The sequence below is a fragment of the Megascapheus bottae genome, chromosome 18 (assembly GCF_031878675.1).
Source record: "Megascapheus bottae isolate mThoBot1 chromosome 18, mThoBot2.hap1, whole genome shotgun sequence".
Lineage (NCBI taxonomy): Eukaryota > Metazoa > Chordata > Mammalia > Rodentia > Geomyidae > Megascapheus > Megascapheus bottae.
This window is the reverse complement of record NC_143526.1, coordinates 7,026,991-7,041,683: the sequence shown is the minus strand read 5'-3', so window position 1 is coordinate 7,041,683 and position 14,693 is coordinate 7,026,991. Positions and strand designations below refer to the sequence as shown.

At 43.2% G+C, this 14,693-nt stretch overlaps 1 protein-coding gene across 1 annotated transcript in view; it reads left to right on the top strand.

The window, feature by feature from the left end:
• Positions 1 to 14,693, top strand: part of Glb1 (galactosidase beta 1) — a 97,419-nt gene that overhangs the window by 67,160 nt on the left and 15,566 nt on the right. Inside the window, exons 11-14 of the mRNA XM_090351810.1 lie at positions 1,575 to 1,649; positions 5,458 to 5,547; positions 9,868 to 9,981; positions 12,792 to 12,923. Coding sequence (XP_090207936.1) covers positions 1,575 to 1,649; positions 5,458 to 5,547; positions 9,868 to 9,981; positions 12,792 to 12,923 — 411 coding nt within the window. The remainder of the gene's footprint in view (positions 1 to 1,574; positions 1,650 to 5,457; positions 5,548 to 9,867; positions 9,982 to 12,791; positions 12,924 to 14,693) is intronic.

Sequence of the window (14,693 nt, the reverse complement as noted above, 5' to 3'; positions counted from 1 at the left end):
ACCCTATGCCTTTCATTTTAGCCTCTTGAGAAGTTAGAATTATAGGTAATATGTTCATCAGGAATTTATTTCTTTATAAATAGTTTTAAAAGCAAAAGCCCAAGGACAAAGACCTTCCACATGATATGATGTTATTAAATCACCCCAAAACAAAGCCACCAGATAAGCGAACCTTGCATTGTTCATAGAACAGGACTGCTAGACAGGATGGTTCACATGGCAAGACCACTAAGTGTGAACATCCATATGAATACTGCAACAGGAAATAGACCAGGGTGAAATAAATAGAAAAATAACTTTCAGGCAACAAAAAACTCAGGACTCGAGAAAGACCTTAAGCACAACCTCTCAAATTTGTGAACATCATTTGTGGGTATCATACATACTTAGTACGGTTTACTTTTTTAAAACTTTTTATTTAAGATAATTCCAAAATGAAAAGTTAATATTCCCAACTCAAGTTGATCCATGTCAGTATTTCATTCTGATTTGTTCATTGTGTTCACTCTTCCCCATCCCTCTGTGTGTGTGTGTGTGTGTATGTGTATGTGTGTGTAAGCAAGCCATTGGAAGGTTGCATATGACACAATCCTTTACTCTTAAATGCTTCAGGGTTTTTTTTGGGGGGGGGTAATATGTATTTACACATGTATGTGCATGCTGTGTATGTACATGCATGTGCGTACGTGTGTGTGTGTGTGTGTATGTGCATGTGCGCAAATCCTGGGGCTTGAACTGTTCACTGTTGCTGAGCTTTCGTGCTCAAGGCTAGCACTCTACCACTTGGGCCGCAGCTCCACCTCTGGCTTTTTGGTCTTTAATTGGAGATAAGAGTTTCAAGGAGGGGCCGGGAGTTTGGCCTAGTGGTTAAAGTGCTTGCCTAGCATGCATGAAGACCCGGGTTCGATTCCTCGGTACCACATACATAGAAAAAAGCCGGAAGTGGTGCTGAGACTCAAGTGGTAGAGCTCTAGCCTTGAGAAAGTCCAAGGACAGTGCTCAGGCCCTGAGCTCAAGCCCAGGACTGGCAAAAAAAAAAAAGAGTTTCAAGGACTTCTGCAGTCCTTCAATCTCAGCCTCCTGATCAGCTAGGATTATAGGCATGAGCCACTGGTGCCTGGCTGTAGTATGTATTTTATAACTTGGAAAAAAGAAATACTCTCTCTAGCCATCACTTAGGTCCCGGGTGCTATCCTTGAGCTTTTTTGCTTAAGGATAGCATTTTACTACTTGAGCCACAGCTCCACTTGCAGCTTTTTTGTGCTTGATTGGAGATAAGAGGCTCATGGATTTCCTGCCTGGGCTGGCTTTGAACTGCAGTCCTCAGACATGTCAGCCTCCTGAGTAGCTAGGATTACAGGCCTGAGCCCCCAGCTTCCAGCCGCATGCCATTTGTTTTCAAGTCTTTGGTTCTAGAATTGTCTGTATGGTTCCCAGAATAGGAATCCCCACTACTGTGCTTTGGATTTTTGACCTCCCATTAGAAAAACAGATTTTAAGGAATAGTTTCTGAAGAATTAACAGTCTTTCTCTTTTTGTGCTCTCTCTCTCTCTTTTTTTTGTCTTGTTCATAGTTTGAAGGCATTCCAGAAGGACCTATTCCTCCATCTACACCCAAGTATGCATATGGAAAAGTTGTTCTGCAAAAGGTAAGCAATACATAAATACAGCAATACAGCAGTGCTGGAAGGAAGCCAGGAGTGACGAGGTAGAACTCAGCTGTAGTGGGCTAAAGAGCTGGCCGGGGAAGGGCTCATAAGTTTTCTTTCTGTGAATTGGGTTTCAGCAAGCCTGGGAGTGGGTACTGTTTCTGGGGAAATGGAGAGGAGAAGATGAGAAGATAATGCGTGCATATTGACAGGAAGCGCGTTTGTGCAAAATGAAGTAGCGGGCATTATTGTTTGCCACCATTTCTGGGCAGTGTTAGGACTGTGGATATGACAGGCCATCTCATTATTCTGGTCTGACAAGCTCTTCTCCATTATTTTCTCTATCCACTTTTTTTTTTGGGGGGGGGCAGTTCTGGATTTGAACTCAGGCTGGTGCTCCACCACTTGAACCATGCCACCAGCTGTTTTTTTTTACCAGTCATGGGGCTTGAACTCAGAGCCTGAGCCCTGTCCTTGGGCTTTCTCAAGGCTAGAGCTCTACTGCTTGAGACTCAGCACCACTTCCAGCTTTTTCTATGTATGTGGTACTGAGGAATCGAACCTGGGTCTTCGTGCATGCTAGGCAAGCATTCTACTACTAGGCCAAACTCCCGGACACCACCGGCCCTGTTTGTTTGTGAGTGTGTGTGTGTATATGTGTATGTGTGTGTGTGTGTGGTTTTCAAAAGAAGGTCTCTTGAACTTTTCTGTCCGACTAGCCTTAAGCCATGATCCTTCCACTTTCAGCCTCTCAATGAGGCTGATTGCCAGATTATAATTTATCTCGTGTGTGTGTGTGTGTGTGTGTGTGTGTGTGTGCGTGTGTGCGCGTGCACGAGCACGTGTGTGCACACACACTCACATGTGCTACTCAGAAGGCTGAGATCTATCTGAGGATTGTATTTTGGAGGCAACCCAGTCAGGAAAGTCTGTAAGACTCTTATCTCCAATGAACCACACAAGAAGCCAAAAGTAGAGTTGTGGCTCAAGTGATAAGAGCACTAGCCTTGAGCACAGAATCTAAGGGACAGCACTCAAGCCCAAAGTTCAAGCCCAGAGTTCAAGCTCCTAGACTAGCAAAAAAAAATTAAAAAGAGAGGGATAATCATCTTAATTCTAGAAAAGACTTAAAGAGCTTATTTAATAGTTAGAAGTAACATTAGCCGAAGTCAGTGTTTTGGCAGTCTGTGTCCTCAGGTTTTCCCCTTATAATCCCTAACTCCTACATATATTTACAACAAAAAGAGAAACCATGAACAGTTACTCACTTCTTAAGAATCTTGAGATTCTAAAATAGCATCGTAAGTTTTTATCTTGAAGCAAAATGCCAAACATGATTGTATGATTTTTCCGTTCAGGAAGCCTTGTGATCTTGTTACTTGAGCTGTCATGACAGTTTCCACCTGATGTCAGATCTGTGCGCTACATTCTTCAAAGACTGTGTGATCTGATAGGGATCTCCCTTAGATCAATTACGCTTTCATCACACTTACAAAGAGAGAATTTTCTACTTGTTCACTGCCATGGCTACTAAAGAAAACGCCTGTTGGCTCTAGAGCTATGAAAATTTACTTTCATGCAACAGAAAACAGCTCCCTTTATTTAAAATAACCATGATAAAAATTAACAATGACAAAAGGGTATCTTATGCTGGGTACCTGTGGACTCACACCTGCAGTCCTTGTTACTCAGGAGACTGAGATCTGGGGATCATGGTTCAAAGCCAGCCCAAACAGAAAAGTCTATGAGATTCTGATCTTGAATGGACCACCAAAAAGCCAGAAATGGGGCTGTGGCTTACATGATAGTGTGTTAGTCTTGGGCAAAAAAGCTTAGAAACACTGCCCAGAACCTAAGTTCAAGCCTCAGGACCAACACACACACACACACACACAATGTAGCTTAGTACCAGAATTATGGTTACCACCAAGGGAAAAAAATCAGAACATTGAGTTAAATTTATGCAGAGTATAGTTGATAGAATAAAACTTTCACTGTGAGTTGAATTCCTTTTGTTGTCCTGGCAGAATAGCACCATGTGAGTAGCTGCCTACATAGAGTCATAATTTAGCATGCTTGTTTCATTCTGCACAAATAGCAACGTTACCTTGGAAAGCATTCATAAGATCCCTAGCCAGCCAGATGCAGTGGTTCATGCTTGTAATCTTAGCTACTCAGGTGGCTGAGATCTGAGGACAAGGGTTTAAAGCCAATCTGGGTAGATAAATCTGAGAGACTCTTAATTTCTGATTAACTAGCAAAATGCTGGAAGTAGAGGTTTAGCCCAAGTGGTACGGCTAATCTAGCTTTAAGTGAAAACACTAAGCCAGAACTCTAAGCCCCATGTTCAAGATCCAGTATTGGCAAAAAAAAAAACAAACAAAATGTTAGCCATTATTGTGAGGCCATGGAATGCCCCAGGTTTGGGAGCAAAATATCATGGTAAATCTTGGCTCTGCCATTGCTGAAGTAAGCCCCCTCTGAGACTGTTGCCTCATATAAACATGGGGAGAGTAAGGTCTGCCCCACTGGGTGACTAGTAAGGAGTAAACAAAATATGGTTGTACAATGCTCCTTCTGACATGAAGCATATAGAATGCAATAACTGGGGGAAAGGGAGTGTTGGTGTTTTATTATTGCACTAGAATAAGCATCCTGGGTTATCAAAATTGAATATAGTGAATATTTATAATGATCTTGGTGCTAGATACTGGGGTGAGTACTTTATCTTGCACTCAAGGTGAGAAAGAGAAAGATACAAATTGATAAATGGCACGGCCTAGATCAGAAGTAATTGAACTTGTCACAGAGAAGTGACATGATAACAGCGTGTCTAAGCTAAGAGTCCTTGTCCTGTCTTTTGCTTCCATGAGATGTTATAGAAAGCTTTTCAGTTGGGCAGCCTCTGTACCTCAGCTCTCATTTGTTTTAAGGCCTTACACATGGAGCGTAAGGAAGTTATAATTTGAATGGATGTATTTGAAACTTTTTTACGCTGCAATGATTCATATATATTTATTTATTGCCAGTCCTGGGGCTTGAACTCGGGGCCTGGGTGCTGTCCCTGAGCTCTTGCTCAAGGCTAGTGCTCTACCACTTGAGCCACAGCTCCACTCTGGCTTTTTTTTTTTTTTTTGGTATTTTATTGGGGATAAGAGTTGCCTAGCTTTGAACCACTATTCTCAGACTTGAGCATTCTGAGAAGTTAGGATTACAGGCATGGGACACAGGTATCTGGCTGAGTGCTCCAATTTCTTCATCAAGAGTTTTTCTTAATGTACTATGTTACTTCTCATCTCTTTTGTTGTCCCTTGTTTATCTCATATTGTTACAGTATCTTACCTTGTTATCTGATATATTGTATATGGGTTTATTTGTTTATTTGAAATAGGATAGGGAAGGGGGAAGACAAGATGAGGGAAGGGGTGGGGGAGGGAAAATGGGGACCAAGACATGAGAAAGGGTATCAATGTTTGTGAAGTAATGCACCTTCTATCTGGTGAATATCATGTAACCCTTTTATGAATTACAATAAAAAAAATTTTTAAAGAGTTAAGAACAGAGCCTGGGGATATGGGTCAAGGCCCTAGGGTCTGATCCTCAGCACCAAAAGAGAAAAGAAGGGAAGAAAAGAGGGAGGAGACGAAGAGGGCTGGAAATGACGGGAAAGCCACAATGAGTGGTTGAGGTTTAAGTAGGACTTGGTCGAATCCACCAATTTCTTTGATATTTGGACTTAATGGGAGCTGCTTCTCTGATTCCTGGGAACTGGCCACAGTGACTAAAAACTGCCTTTCCTTGTTTTCAGGTAGCGACGGTGGCAGAAGCTCTTGGTGTTCTGTGCCCTGATGGCCCTATAAACAGCTTTTATCCTTTGACATTTGTCGAGGTGAAACAGGTAGGCTCTCAAAGATACACTGCCCTTGTTTTCCTATAGTGCTCTGAAGATGAGCCAAAATGTTCCTGATCAGAGCCCAAGAACGGGAACTTACCATCTCCAGGCCATGAGCCTGAGGCTGGCATGTAGGTGATCTTTCTATATTTCCTCTTGTTTCTTCCTTGTCAGTTGGCCTGCTTCACACACTTGTAGGAGTTATAGATGGAGTACATCAACTGCCTAGTAAATAAATCCCTATTATTAGACATGGAACACTACCAATTTAATATTAACAAGATGATTTGCTTGTAGGATTTTAGTATAGGGGCTGGAGCTGGGAGTTTGGCCTAGTGGTGGTGGTGTGCTTGCCTAGCATGCACGAGGATCCGGGTTCAATTCCTAGGTACCACATACATAGAAAAAGCTGGAAGTGGTGCTGTGGCTCAAGTGATAGAGCTGTAGCCTTCAGAAAGCCCAAGGACAGTGCCCATGCCCCGGATTCAAGTCCCAAGACTGGGAAAAAAAATAGTATAGGGACTGTACTCTTGGTAAACTGGATTCTTAGTAGTTTTTTTTTTTTTTTCCTGCTTGCAGGAGCTAGATTTCCCACTAGTGGAGAATATACAGTTCAGCCTGTGCCAGCAGTGGTCTCTACTATAGAAGAGGCTATAAGAAGGAGAAAGGATGGAGGGAGAAGGCAAAAGCTTATGTTTTTGAAAAGAACAGTGCACATTTTTTTTTATTTGTTTAGAAGCTTTTCACAAGTTTTTATTCTGATGAAAAGGATTGGGGATGGGAGGAGGGTTGGGGGGTGGCTGAGAATGTGGCTTAGTGGTAGAGTGCTTGCCTAGCATGCATGAAGCTCTGGGTTCAATTCCTCAGTACCACATACACAGAAAAAGACGTCCTGAGCTGTGGCTCAAGTGGTAGAGTGCTAACCTTGAGCAAAAAGAAGCCCAGGGACAGTACCCAGGCCAAGTTTAAGTCCCAGGACTGTAAGAAAAGAAAAGAAAAGAAAAGGATTAGGATTTGGAGTCTACCAGGGCAGGTAAACTCAAGAGACTTTTATTTTGAATAAACCAATAAAAAGTCGGAACTAGAGGCATGGCTCAAGTGATAGAACAGCAGTGATGAGGGAAAAAGTTGAGCAAGAATGAGAGGCCCTGAGTTCAAACCCCTGTACTGGTGGCCAAAACAAAGGGTCAGGCTAGAGGCATGGTTCCAGTAGTAAAGCACCATCCAGGAGCAAGCAAACCATACAAGCTGAAGGCCTGAGTTTAAACCCTGGCACCAGCAAAGTTAATAAATAATAAAAATGAAAATCAATTTTTAAATCAATACTACCCTATTATCTAATAGCTTTTAGGATTATATTCAGGTATCCTTAGTCATGCCAGTAATATTCCTTCTAATTCTTTGTTAAACTTAATGTCCAACATATTGCATTTATTTATAATCCTTCTTTAAACTTCTCTCACCCAAACTGTTCCTCCATCTGTCTCATGACCTGGCCATTTGTGAATAGTCCAGGCTGTTTGTAAACTGCCCCTCAATAACTAGACTCCCAACAGAAGAGACGTCTTCTCCTCACAGCCTGACTCCCAGACGCCCATGGGTCCATCGACCCTGTTGCTCTGTCAAGCCTGATCACAATGCAGTGGTCTCAGCCCCATTTTGTGAATTGTCTGATTTTCTATGGAGATTCACTTCATCAAGCACTGTGATGTCCAATTTTAAAGTAGTTTTAGTGTACTGCACTTACTGTTTTTACTCTGATGCCTTTATTCCAACACTGTTTGGGTATATGCACATGTGTATGCATTCATGTGCACATGCTTTTGGACATGGCTCTGAGCTCCACCAAGGCTGGGGGAAGGATGGGCTCTGATTGGTCTTCTTTCCTTCCTTCCTTCCTTCTTTCCTTCCTTCCTTCCTTCCTTCCTTCCTTCCTTCCTTCCTTCCTATCTTCCTTCCTTCCTATCCTCCTTCCTTCCTTCCTATCCTTCTTCTTCCCTCTTTCTCTCTTTCTTTTTTCCTTCCTTCTTTGTGCTAGTACAGAGGCTTGAACTGAAGGTCTTTTTCTGTGCAAGGCTGGTACTCTACCACTTGAGCCAAACCATTTCCAGTTTTTGAGTAGTTAAGATACAAATCTGGCCACCAGCCGGCATGGTGGCTCACGTCTGTAATCCTAGCTACTCAGGAGGCTGAGATTTGAGAATCAAGGTTCAAAGCCAGCCCAGGCACAAAAGGACCCAAGACTCTTATCTCCAATTGACCTCTAGAAAAGGGAAATGGGGCTTGTGTCAAGGGTAGGAAAATAGCCTTGAGCTGAAGAGCTCAGGGACAGTGCCCAAGCTGAATTCAAGCTCCATGACCCACAAAAAAAAAAAAATCTAGCCACCAGAGCTGAGCTCTGTCTTGTGTCTAGTACAATGAATAATGCTCTCCTCTATGTACATATGATTATATTAGCACCTGGACAAGTTCTCAGTCCTGGTACACACTCCCTGAATATAGTGTTTGCATCAGTGGAATGGAACTTACTTCTGTTTTCCAGGCTCATTGAGTGGTCCTGACAAGTGAATCCTGGGGAGAGAGCTGTAGGTCACCAGTGCTCACCTGAGCCATTGTCCTTAGCCCTTTCTTCCTGATCTGATCTCAGGCCCCACAGCACTCTGGCATTGGGTGCCCTGGTCCAGGCTCAGCTCTTTCAGGTTTACAACAAACCCAAAGAATACTTATTTTCAGTGAACCTGCAGAGTTCAAGGGTTCAGGAGTGGGGTCCAGCTCACTGCCTCTGCCGTGTGGCCTCCTTTTCTTGAGCTGAGCCCTCCACAGCACCTGACTAAGAGCCCCTCAGCTTCTGCTTCATCCTAAAGGCCCTACAGCCTCAGAGGTGGCACTCGCACCTTCAATTTGTATTGCTAAAGATATAAAGAAGGGCAGAGCCTTGGGGCAGGGGAACAGAGACTGGTGCTGGAAGAACAGAGTGTTCTGGGGGTGTGGCTGCACAGGATAGTAGGCTCATGCTTCTGTGTCCCCAAATCACATCAACTTCCAACTTCGGGGCCCAGCAGTGGGGACTTTGACTCTGTTTCATGTTGGCTTCTTTTGAGCTCCTCTCCGGTAATTCCACAGTTCGTTCCAGCTCAGCCTTGGTAATGTACAAAGCAAGAAGGAAACAGGCAAAGTCAGCGAAGTTATTCACTTCACTAAATACTGATTCAAGCTAAGGCCTTCCTGTAGGACCTGGAAGTCAGCACCAAAAAGTAACTTTCCGATTTGGAAACAGCCATACCCTGATCCCCCAACTCTCTCTTTCTCCTATATGTACTTCCACTTTAGATAGTTTCAGATTGAGTCTTGTTTGTATGATAGAGCACATGTAGTAGCCAGGCCTGGGACCTGGACATGGGCTTTGTTGATGTGTGTCTGGCTTCCTTGTTGGTGGTAGTAGTTACTTTCTTTTCCCTTGGTTTTGGTTTTGGAGTTAATATTGGCAGCTTCTCACATAGATGATCCCAGCTCCTTCTGCTGGGTAAATGATTTATACTGCCTGAGGTCATTTTCCTACCAGGGAGAGAAATTCTTGGTAAGACACTCCAGGGTTCCTAGAAGCTTGCTGTCAGGATAGTGATTCTAAGATCAAAATTGGGGTTGGCAGTGTGGCTTAGTGGTAGACTGCCTGCCTGGAATGCATGAAACTCTTGGTTTCATTCCTCAGTACCACATACACAGAAAGAGCCAGCAGTGTCGCTGTGGCTCCAGTAGCAGAGCTCTAGCCTTGAGCAAAAGTGCTCGAGGACAGTGCCCAGGCCTTCAAGTCAAGCCCCAGGACTGGCAAAAAATAAAAATAAAAATTGAAGCCAGTATCTTTCTTGCAAACTGAATTTTGCTTTTTATTCTTTCAAAAAAATACTTCTCATTATTATAAAGGTGATATACAGAGAGGTTACAGTTCCATAAATCAGGTAATGAATCCATTTCTTTTTGGACAATGTCACCTATTCCCTTGCTCTCTCCCAGTTTTTCCTTTCTTTCGCACCCACAAGTCCACAAGTTGTATCATTCATTTTCCACATAGTGTCTCATGAGTATCACTGTCCCTCCATTTCTGTGCCTCCTTTACCCCTCCTAAAGATAGATAAATGAACATACAAAACAAAAACAAAATCAAAGGGGAAAAAAAAAAACTCTTCATTTCCTGGAGTCCATTTCGCTATGCTTTTCAGTTTTGATGGTATTTGAAACATTTGTTTTCATACAAATCGGAGGAAACCAAGTTCACTTTCAATGAACAGCAAGAGTGATGTGTTTTTCTTAAATCTCTTTATAATTTAGTACTATGGGTTTGTGCTGTACCGAACCACACTTCCTCAAGATTGCAGCAGCACCATAACCCTCTCCTCAACCTTTGATGGCGTCCACGATCGGGCCTATGTCGCTGTGGATGGGGTAAGTCTGCTTCTCGGCTGCCATGGGGCTGTGCAGTCAGCACTTATAAAACGACAATTCACCTTTCCAGCCTCCAGCTGCAGCCTTCTTCTTACGGGAGCTTAGCTACACGTCACCCAGCCTGTGTCCAGAAACATCCAGTACCCAGGTTAATTCTAACACTGATCATTCTGCTTCTCTGCTCCTTGAGAACATCATCTATCTCCAGTTCCATTTTTTTTTTTTGCCAGACCTAGGGCTTGAACTCAGGGCCCAAGCACTGTCCTTGGGCTTTCTCAAGGCTACAGCTCTACCACTTGAGCCACAGCATCACTTCTAGCTTTTTCTATGTATGGGGTACTGAGGAATTGAACCCGAGTCCTCATATATGCTAGGCAAGCACTCTACCACTAGGCCAAACACCTGGCTCTCCAGTCCCATTTTTATATTTGCCATACATAAAGGCTCCTGAACCAGGGGCTTCATCCACATCAAGTTACAGTCTGGGTGGGTGCCAGATTGTAATCCTAGCTACTAAGGAAGATTTGAGGCTTTGAGATTTGAGGCTCGAGGTTCAGAGCCAGTCTGGGCGGGAAAGTTCATGAGAATCTTATCTCCAATTAACCACCCCAAAAAAGCTGAACATGGAGCTGTGGCTCCATTAGCCTTCGGTGCCTATGCACTAATATTGACATATAGAACACACGCAAAAAGTTATAATCTGAAGACTTGCTCATAACAGTTATAACTATAAGGCACCAAGATCTTGGTTGTATAACAAAATGCAGATATTTTGAGAATATTAATTCTTGGGCTTCGTGTGGCAAGGCACACCTGTAATCCCAACCTTGAAGAACGTGAGGCATGGGATGGTGCGTGTGGGCTAGGTAGCCACAGCATCACTTCTGGCTTTTTCTGAGTAGTTTATTGGAGGTAAGAGTATCATGGCCTTTCCTGCCTGGGCTGGCTTCAAACCTTCGTCCTCAGATCTCTCCTCCTAAGTAGCTAGGATTATAGGTATGAACCATTAGTGCCTGACATAGTTCAGAGCATTTTAAATAAAAATATGTACATTGTTTTAATTTCAGTGGAAACAAGTTTCTAAAATATGCTGTTGATGGTGATTTTTTTTTTTTTGGCCAGTCCTGGGGCTTGAATTCAGGGCCTGTCCTTGGGCATTTTCTCAAGGCTAGAGCTCCACCACTTGAGCCATGGCATCACTCTGGCTTTTTCTATGTATGTGGTACTGAGGACTTGAACCCTGATCTTCGTGCATGCTAGGCAAGCACTCTACCACTAGGCCAAACTCCTGACCCAATGGTGACTATTTCATGATTTCTAATTTATGAATTTTTTTCATGAGTTATAGTCAAAATAGTGCCAATATTAAAAAAAAAAGAGCTGGGCACAGTGGTTCACACCTGTAATCCTAGTTACTCAGGGGGCTGAGATCTGAGGATCTTGGTTCAAAGTCAGCCCAGGCACTAAAGAGGAGAGACTCTTATCTCCAGTTAACCACTGGAAAACCAGAAGTGGGGCTGTGGCTCAAGGGGTAGATGGTAGCCTTAAGCTGAAAGAGCTCAGGGATAACGCCCAGGCCCAGAGGTAGGGCAGTAGCCTTGAGTCCAGGCCCAGAGTTCAAGCCCCATGACTAACCAAAAAAAAAGCTAGAAGTGGAGGTGTAGCTCACATGGTAAAGTACCAACCTTGAGCCCTACTGCTAGTATGAGAGTACATGCATACACACACATGCACATGTACAGACACACACACACACAAACATGAATATTGGCAAGGAATGTGGCTTAGGGGTAAAATGCTTCACTACCAAACCTTAGGCCTTGGGGTTGATTCGTTGGTACGGCATAGACACAAAAGAATGAATAAAATTCAAGAAGAAGAAGGAGGAGGGGGAGGAGGAAGAGGAGGAGGAGGAAGAAAAAAGAAAGAAAGAAAGAAAGAAAGAAAGAAAGAAAGAAAGAAAGAAAGAAAGAAGAAAAAAAAGAAAAAAAGAAAAAGACTGTGAATGTGGTTTAGTGGTAAAGTGCTTTCCTGGCATGCATGAAGCCCTGGCTTTAAGTTCTTGGTACCACATAAACAGAAGTAGAGCTGAAGTAGTGGAGTGTCAGCCTTGAGCAAAAGAATCTCAGAAAAAAAGGCCCAGGCCCTGAGGTCAATCCCTAGGACTAGAGAAAAGAAAGGAAGGAAGGAAGGAGAAAGAAAGAACAAGAAAGAAAGAAAGAGTTAGGAATCTATAGCTGCTAAAATGCCTGTTGTTTTCCTTCATTCTGTTATGTAATGTCTGTGGTTAAGGCATCTTGTCAGGCATTTTGAGGTGAGCATACCCCACCTAACCTTCTGATTTTATCTCCGTTATCTGATTTTGGCTCATCTGTCCACATTGTTAAGAAGCTATTTCTTCACAACCGACTTTTGTTCTGTGCAGCCATGAAATATTTCCTCTATTAGGAATTCTTCCCTGGAATTTTTCCTCCATTCTTATTTCTTTCAAAATAAGATATTAAGGTTAGGGATTTGCCTCCAGTGGGAAAATGCCTATCTATCAAACCCCAGCACTACTACTGCTAACAACAACAACTACAACAACAGGTGTTCAGCCCAAAGTCCCAGGGAACATTTTCTGTGCTCAGAGCTGGGTTGGGCAATTCTGTAGTTGAGGAGAACTTGACCCCTTACGGTCACTTGTGCTAAGCAATATCAACACATTCCCTACAAGTGCAGTGGCCCTTAAGAGCAGGAAAATGTGTGACACTAACTATACCTGCTTCTCTTACCTTCCATCCTATTTGCATTTGACCTTGAACCCATAGGTACCTCAAGGAATCCTGGATCGAAACGAGGAGACCCATCTGACCATAGAGGGAAGAGCTGGAGCCACACTGGATATCCTGGTAGAAAACATGGGACGCGTAAACTATGGCATGTTTATCAAAGATTTTAAGGTAGGATGTGGAACATTATTCAGACTGAGGCTGAAGAGTTCCCAGGCATATGTCTGAGTAGTTAGAGAAAGTTTTATAGATAGATTTGAAAACGCATAATGCATTCCTTGCTTCCACTCCTAGTAGCATAGAAGCAAATTTTTACATGCTTTGCATTTGTTTGTTAGTTGGTGTTGGTTTGTTTTACCTTTTCTGCCTGGTTGTGTTTGAAACTTGATCCTTCAGCTCTTGATCTCCTAAGTAACTTAAGATTCCAATTGTAAGCCACTGGCACCCAGAAATATGTCTTATATTTAAGCAGTACAACTCAATGGTTTTTCTTTTGTCTTGTTTTGTCTTTTGTCGGTCTCAGGGCTTGCACTCAGGGCCTAAGCGCTGTCCAGAAGCTCTTTTTTTTGTCTCAAGGCTAGTGCTCTACCACTTTGAGCCACAGTGCCACTTCTGGTTTATGATGGTTAATCTGAGAGAAGAGCCTCACAGGGACTTTTCTTTCCAGGCTGATCTTGCACCATGATCCTCCAATCTCAGCTTCCTGAGTAGCTAAGATTACAGCCTGAGCCTCAACTTCATATTTTACTATATGTGTATACTATAATGGGATTACCACGGTCATGCACGGTTACACAAGAGAAGCAATTTCTAAGGGCACACATGCTTTGTCAGACTTGATGAGTGAACCTTCCTGATTTGTTTTGCAAGCTAAATGATGGGTTATTTTGAAGAACTCTTTTCCTCAGCAGGTGATGAGAATTCGGAGCTTTAAAACAGTTGCATGCTTCCCTTGAGCTTGAGTGTGGTCATCCCACAGGAAGCAGCGGAAGCCTCTCCACCATGCTCTTCCTCTTCCTCTGCTTTAAAAACCCACATTGCTCATGAAAGACACTCCTTTGACAACCTAGCGTGCTGGCATCTGGAGAGCTTGACTGCTCGGACATCTGTGACACTCACGCTTTTTTCTTGATAAACTGACTCTTTTATTCTGTTTTTGTTTTTGTTTTTGTTTTTGTTTTTGTTTTTTTTGCCAGTCCTGGGCTTGAGCTCAGGGCCTGAGCACTGTCCTTGGACTTTCTCAAGGCTAGAGCTCTACCACTTGAGCCTCAGCACCACTTCCGGCTTTTTGCTATGTATGTGGGGTACCGAGGAATTGAACCCGGGTCTTCGTGCATGCTAGGCAAGCACTCTACCACTAGGCCAAACTCCCGGCTTGCCTTTTATTCTGTACCCGGGTGTCTAGTCCAAATCTGTTTTTCTAACCAATATTTCTAGCCTCATAGATTTTTGTTTAGCTCACAGGGTGTCCCTACAAGGTGCCACAGGGGTGCAAAGATAGAATGGCTGTGAGAGGAAAGAGGAAGAATGTCTTTTTTGAAGACATTTCATAGAAGAAGTGAAGGCACCCCTGGTCCAGGACAGGACAGAGATTAATTCCTCCCTCTTGGAGGCACCAAAGAGGCCAACCAATTCCACCTTAAGGCAGTGTGGCAGACACCTTTGCCTCTATTATAAATGTCTCTCACCATCCTCATGCTCACCTATAACCAGGGACTTTCCTGCCTGCCTCTCAAAGGCTATGCTGACCTCTGAAGAGACTGGACTCTGTTGAGTTATCGCTGGGTCCCCAATACCCAGCTAAAAACCTACCATATAGCTGCATACTGAATACTTACTAAGTATTAGATATTTACCTCACTCACTAAATAAACCATTGAGACTTGGTATCAGAAGGTATCCTGATACAAATCTAGGATCTCATCAGGAATAGAGAAGTTC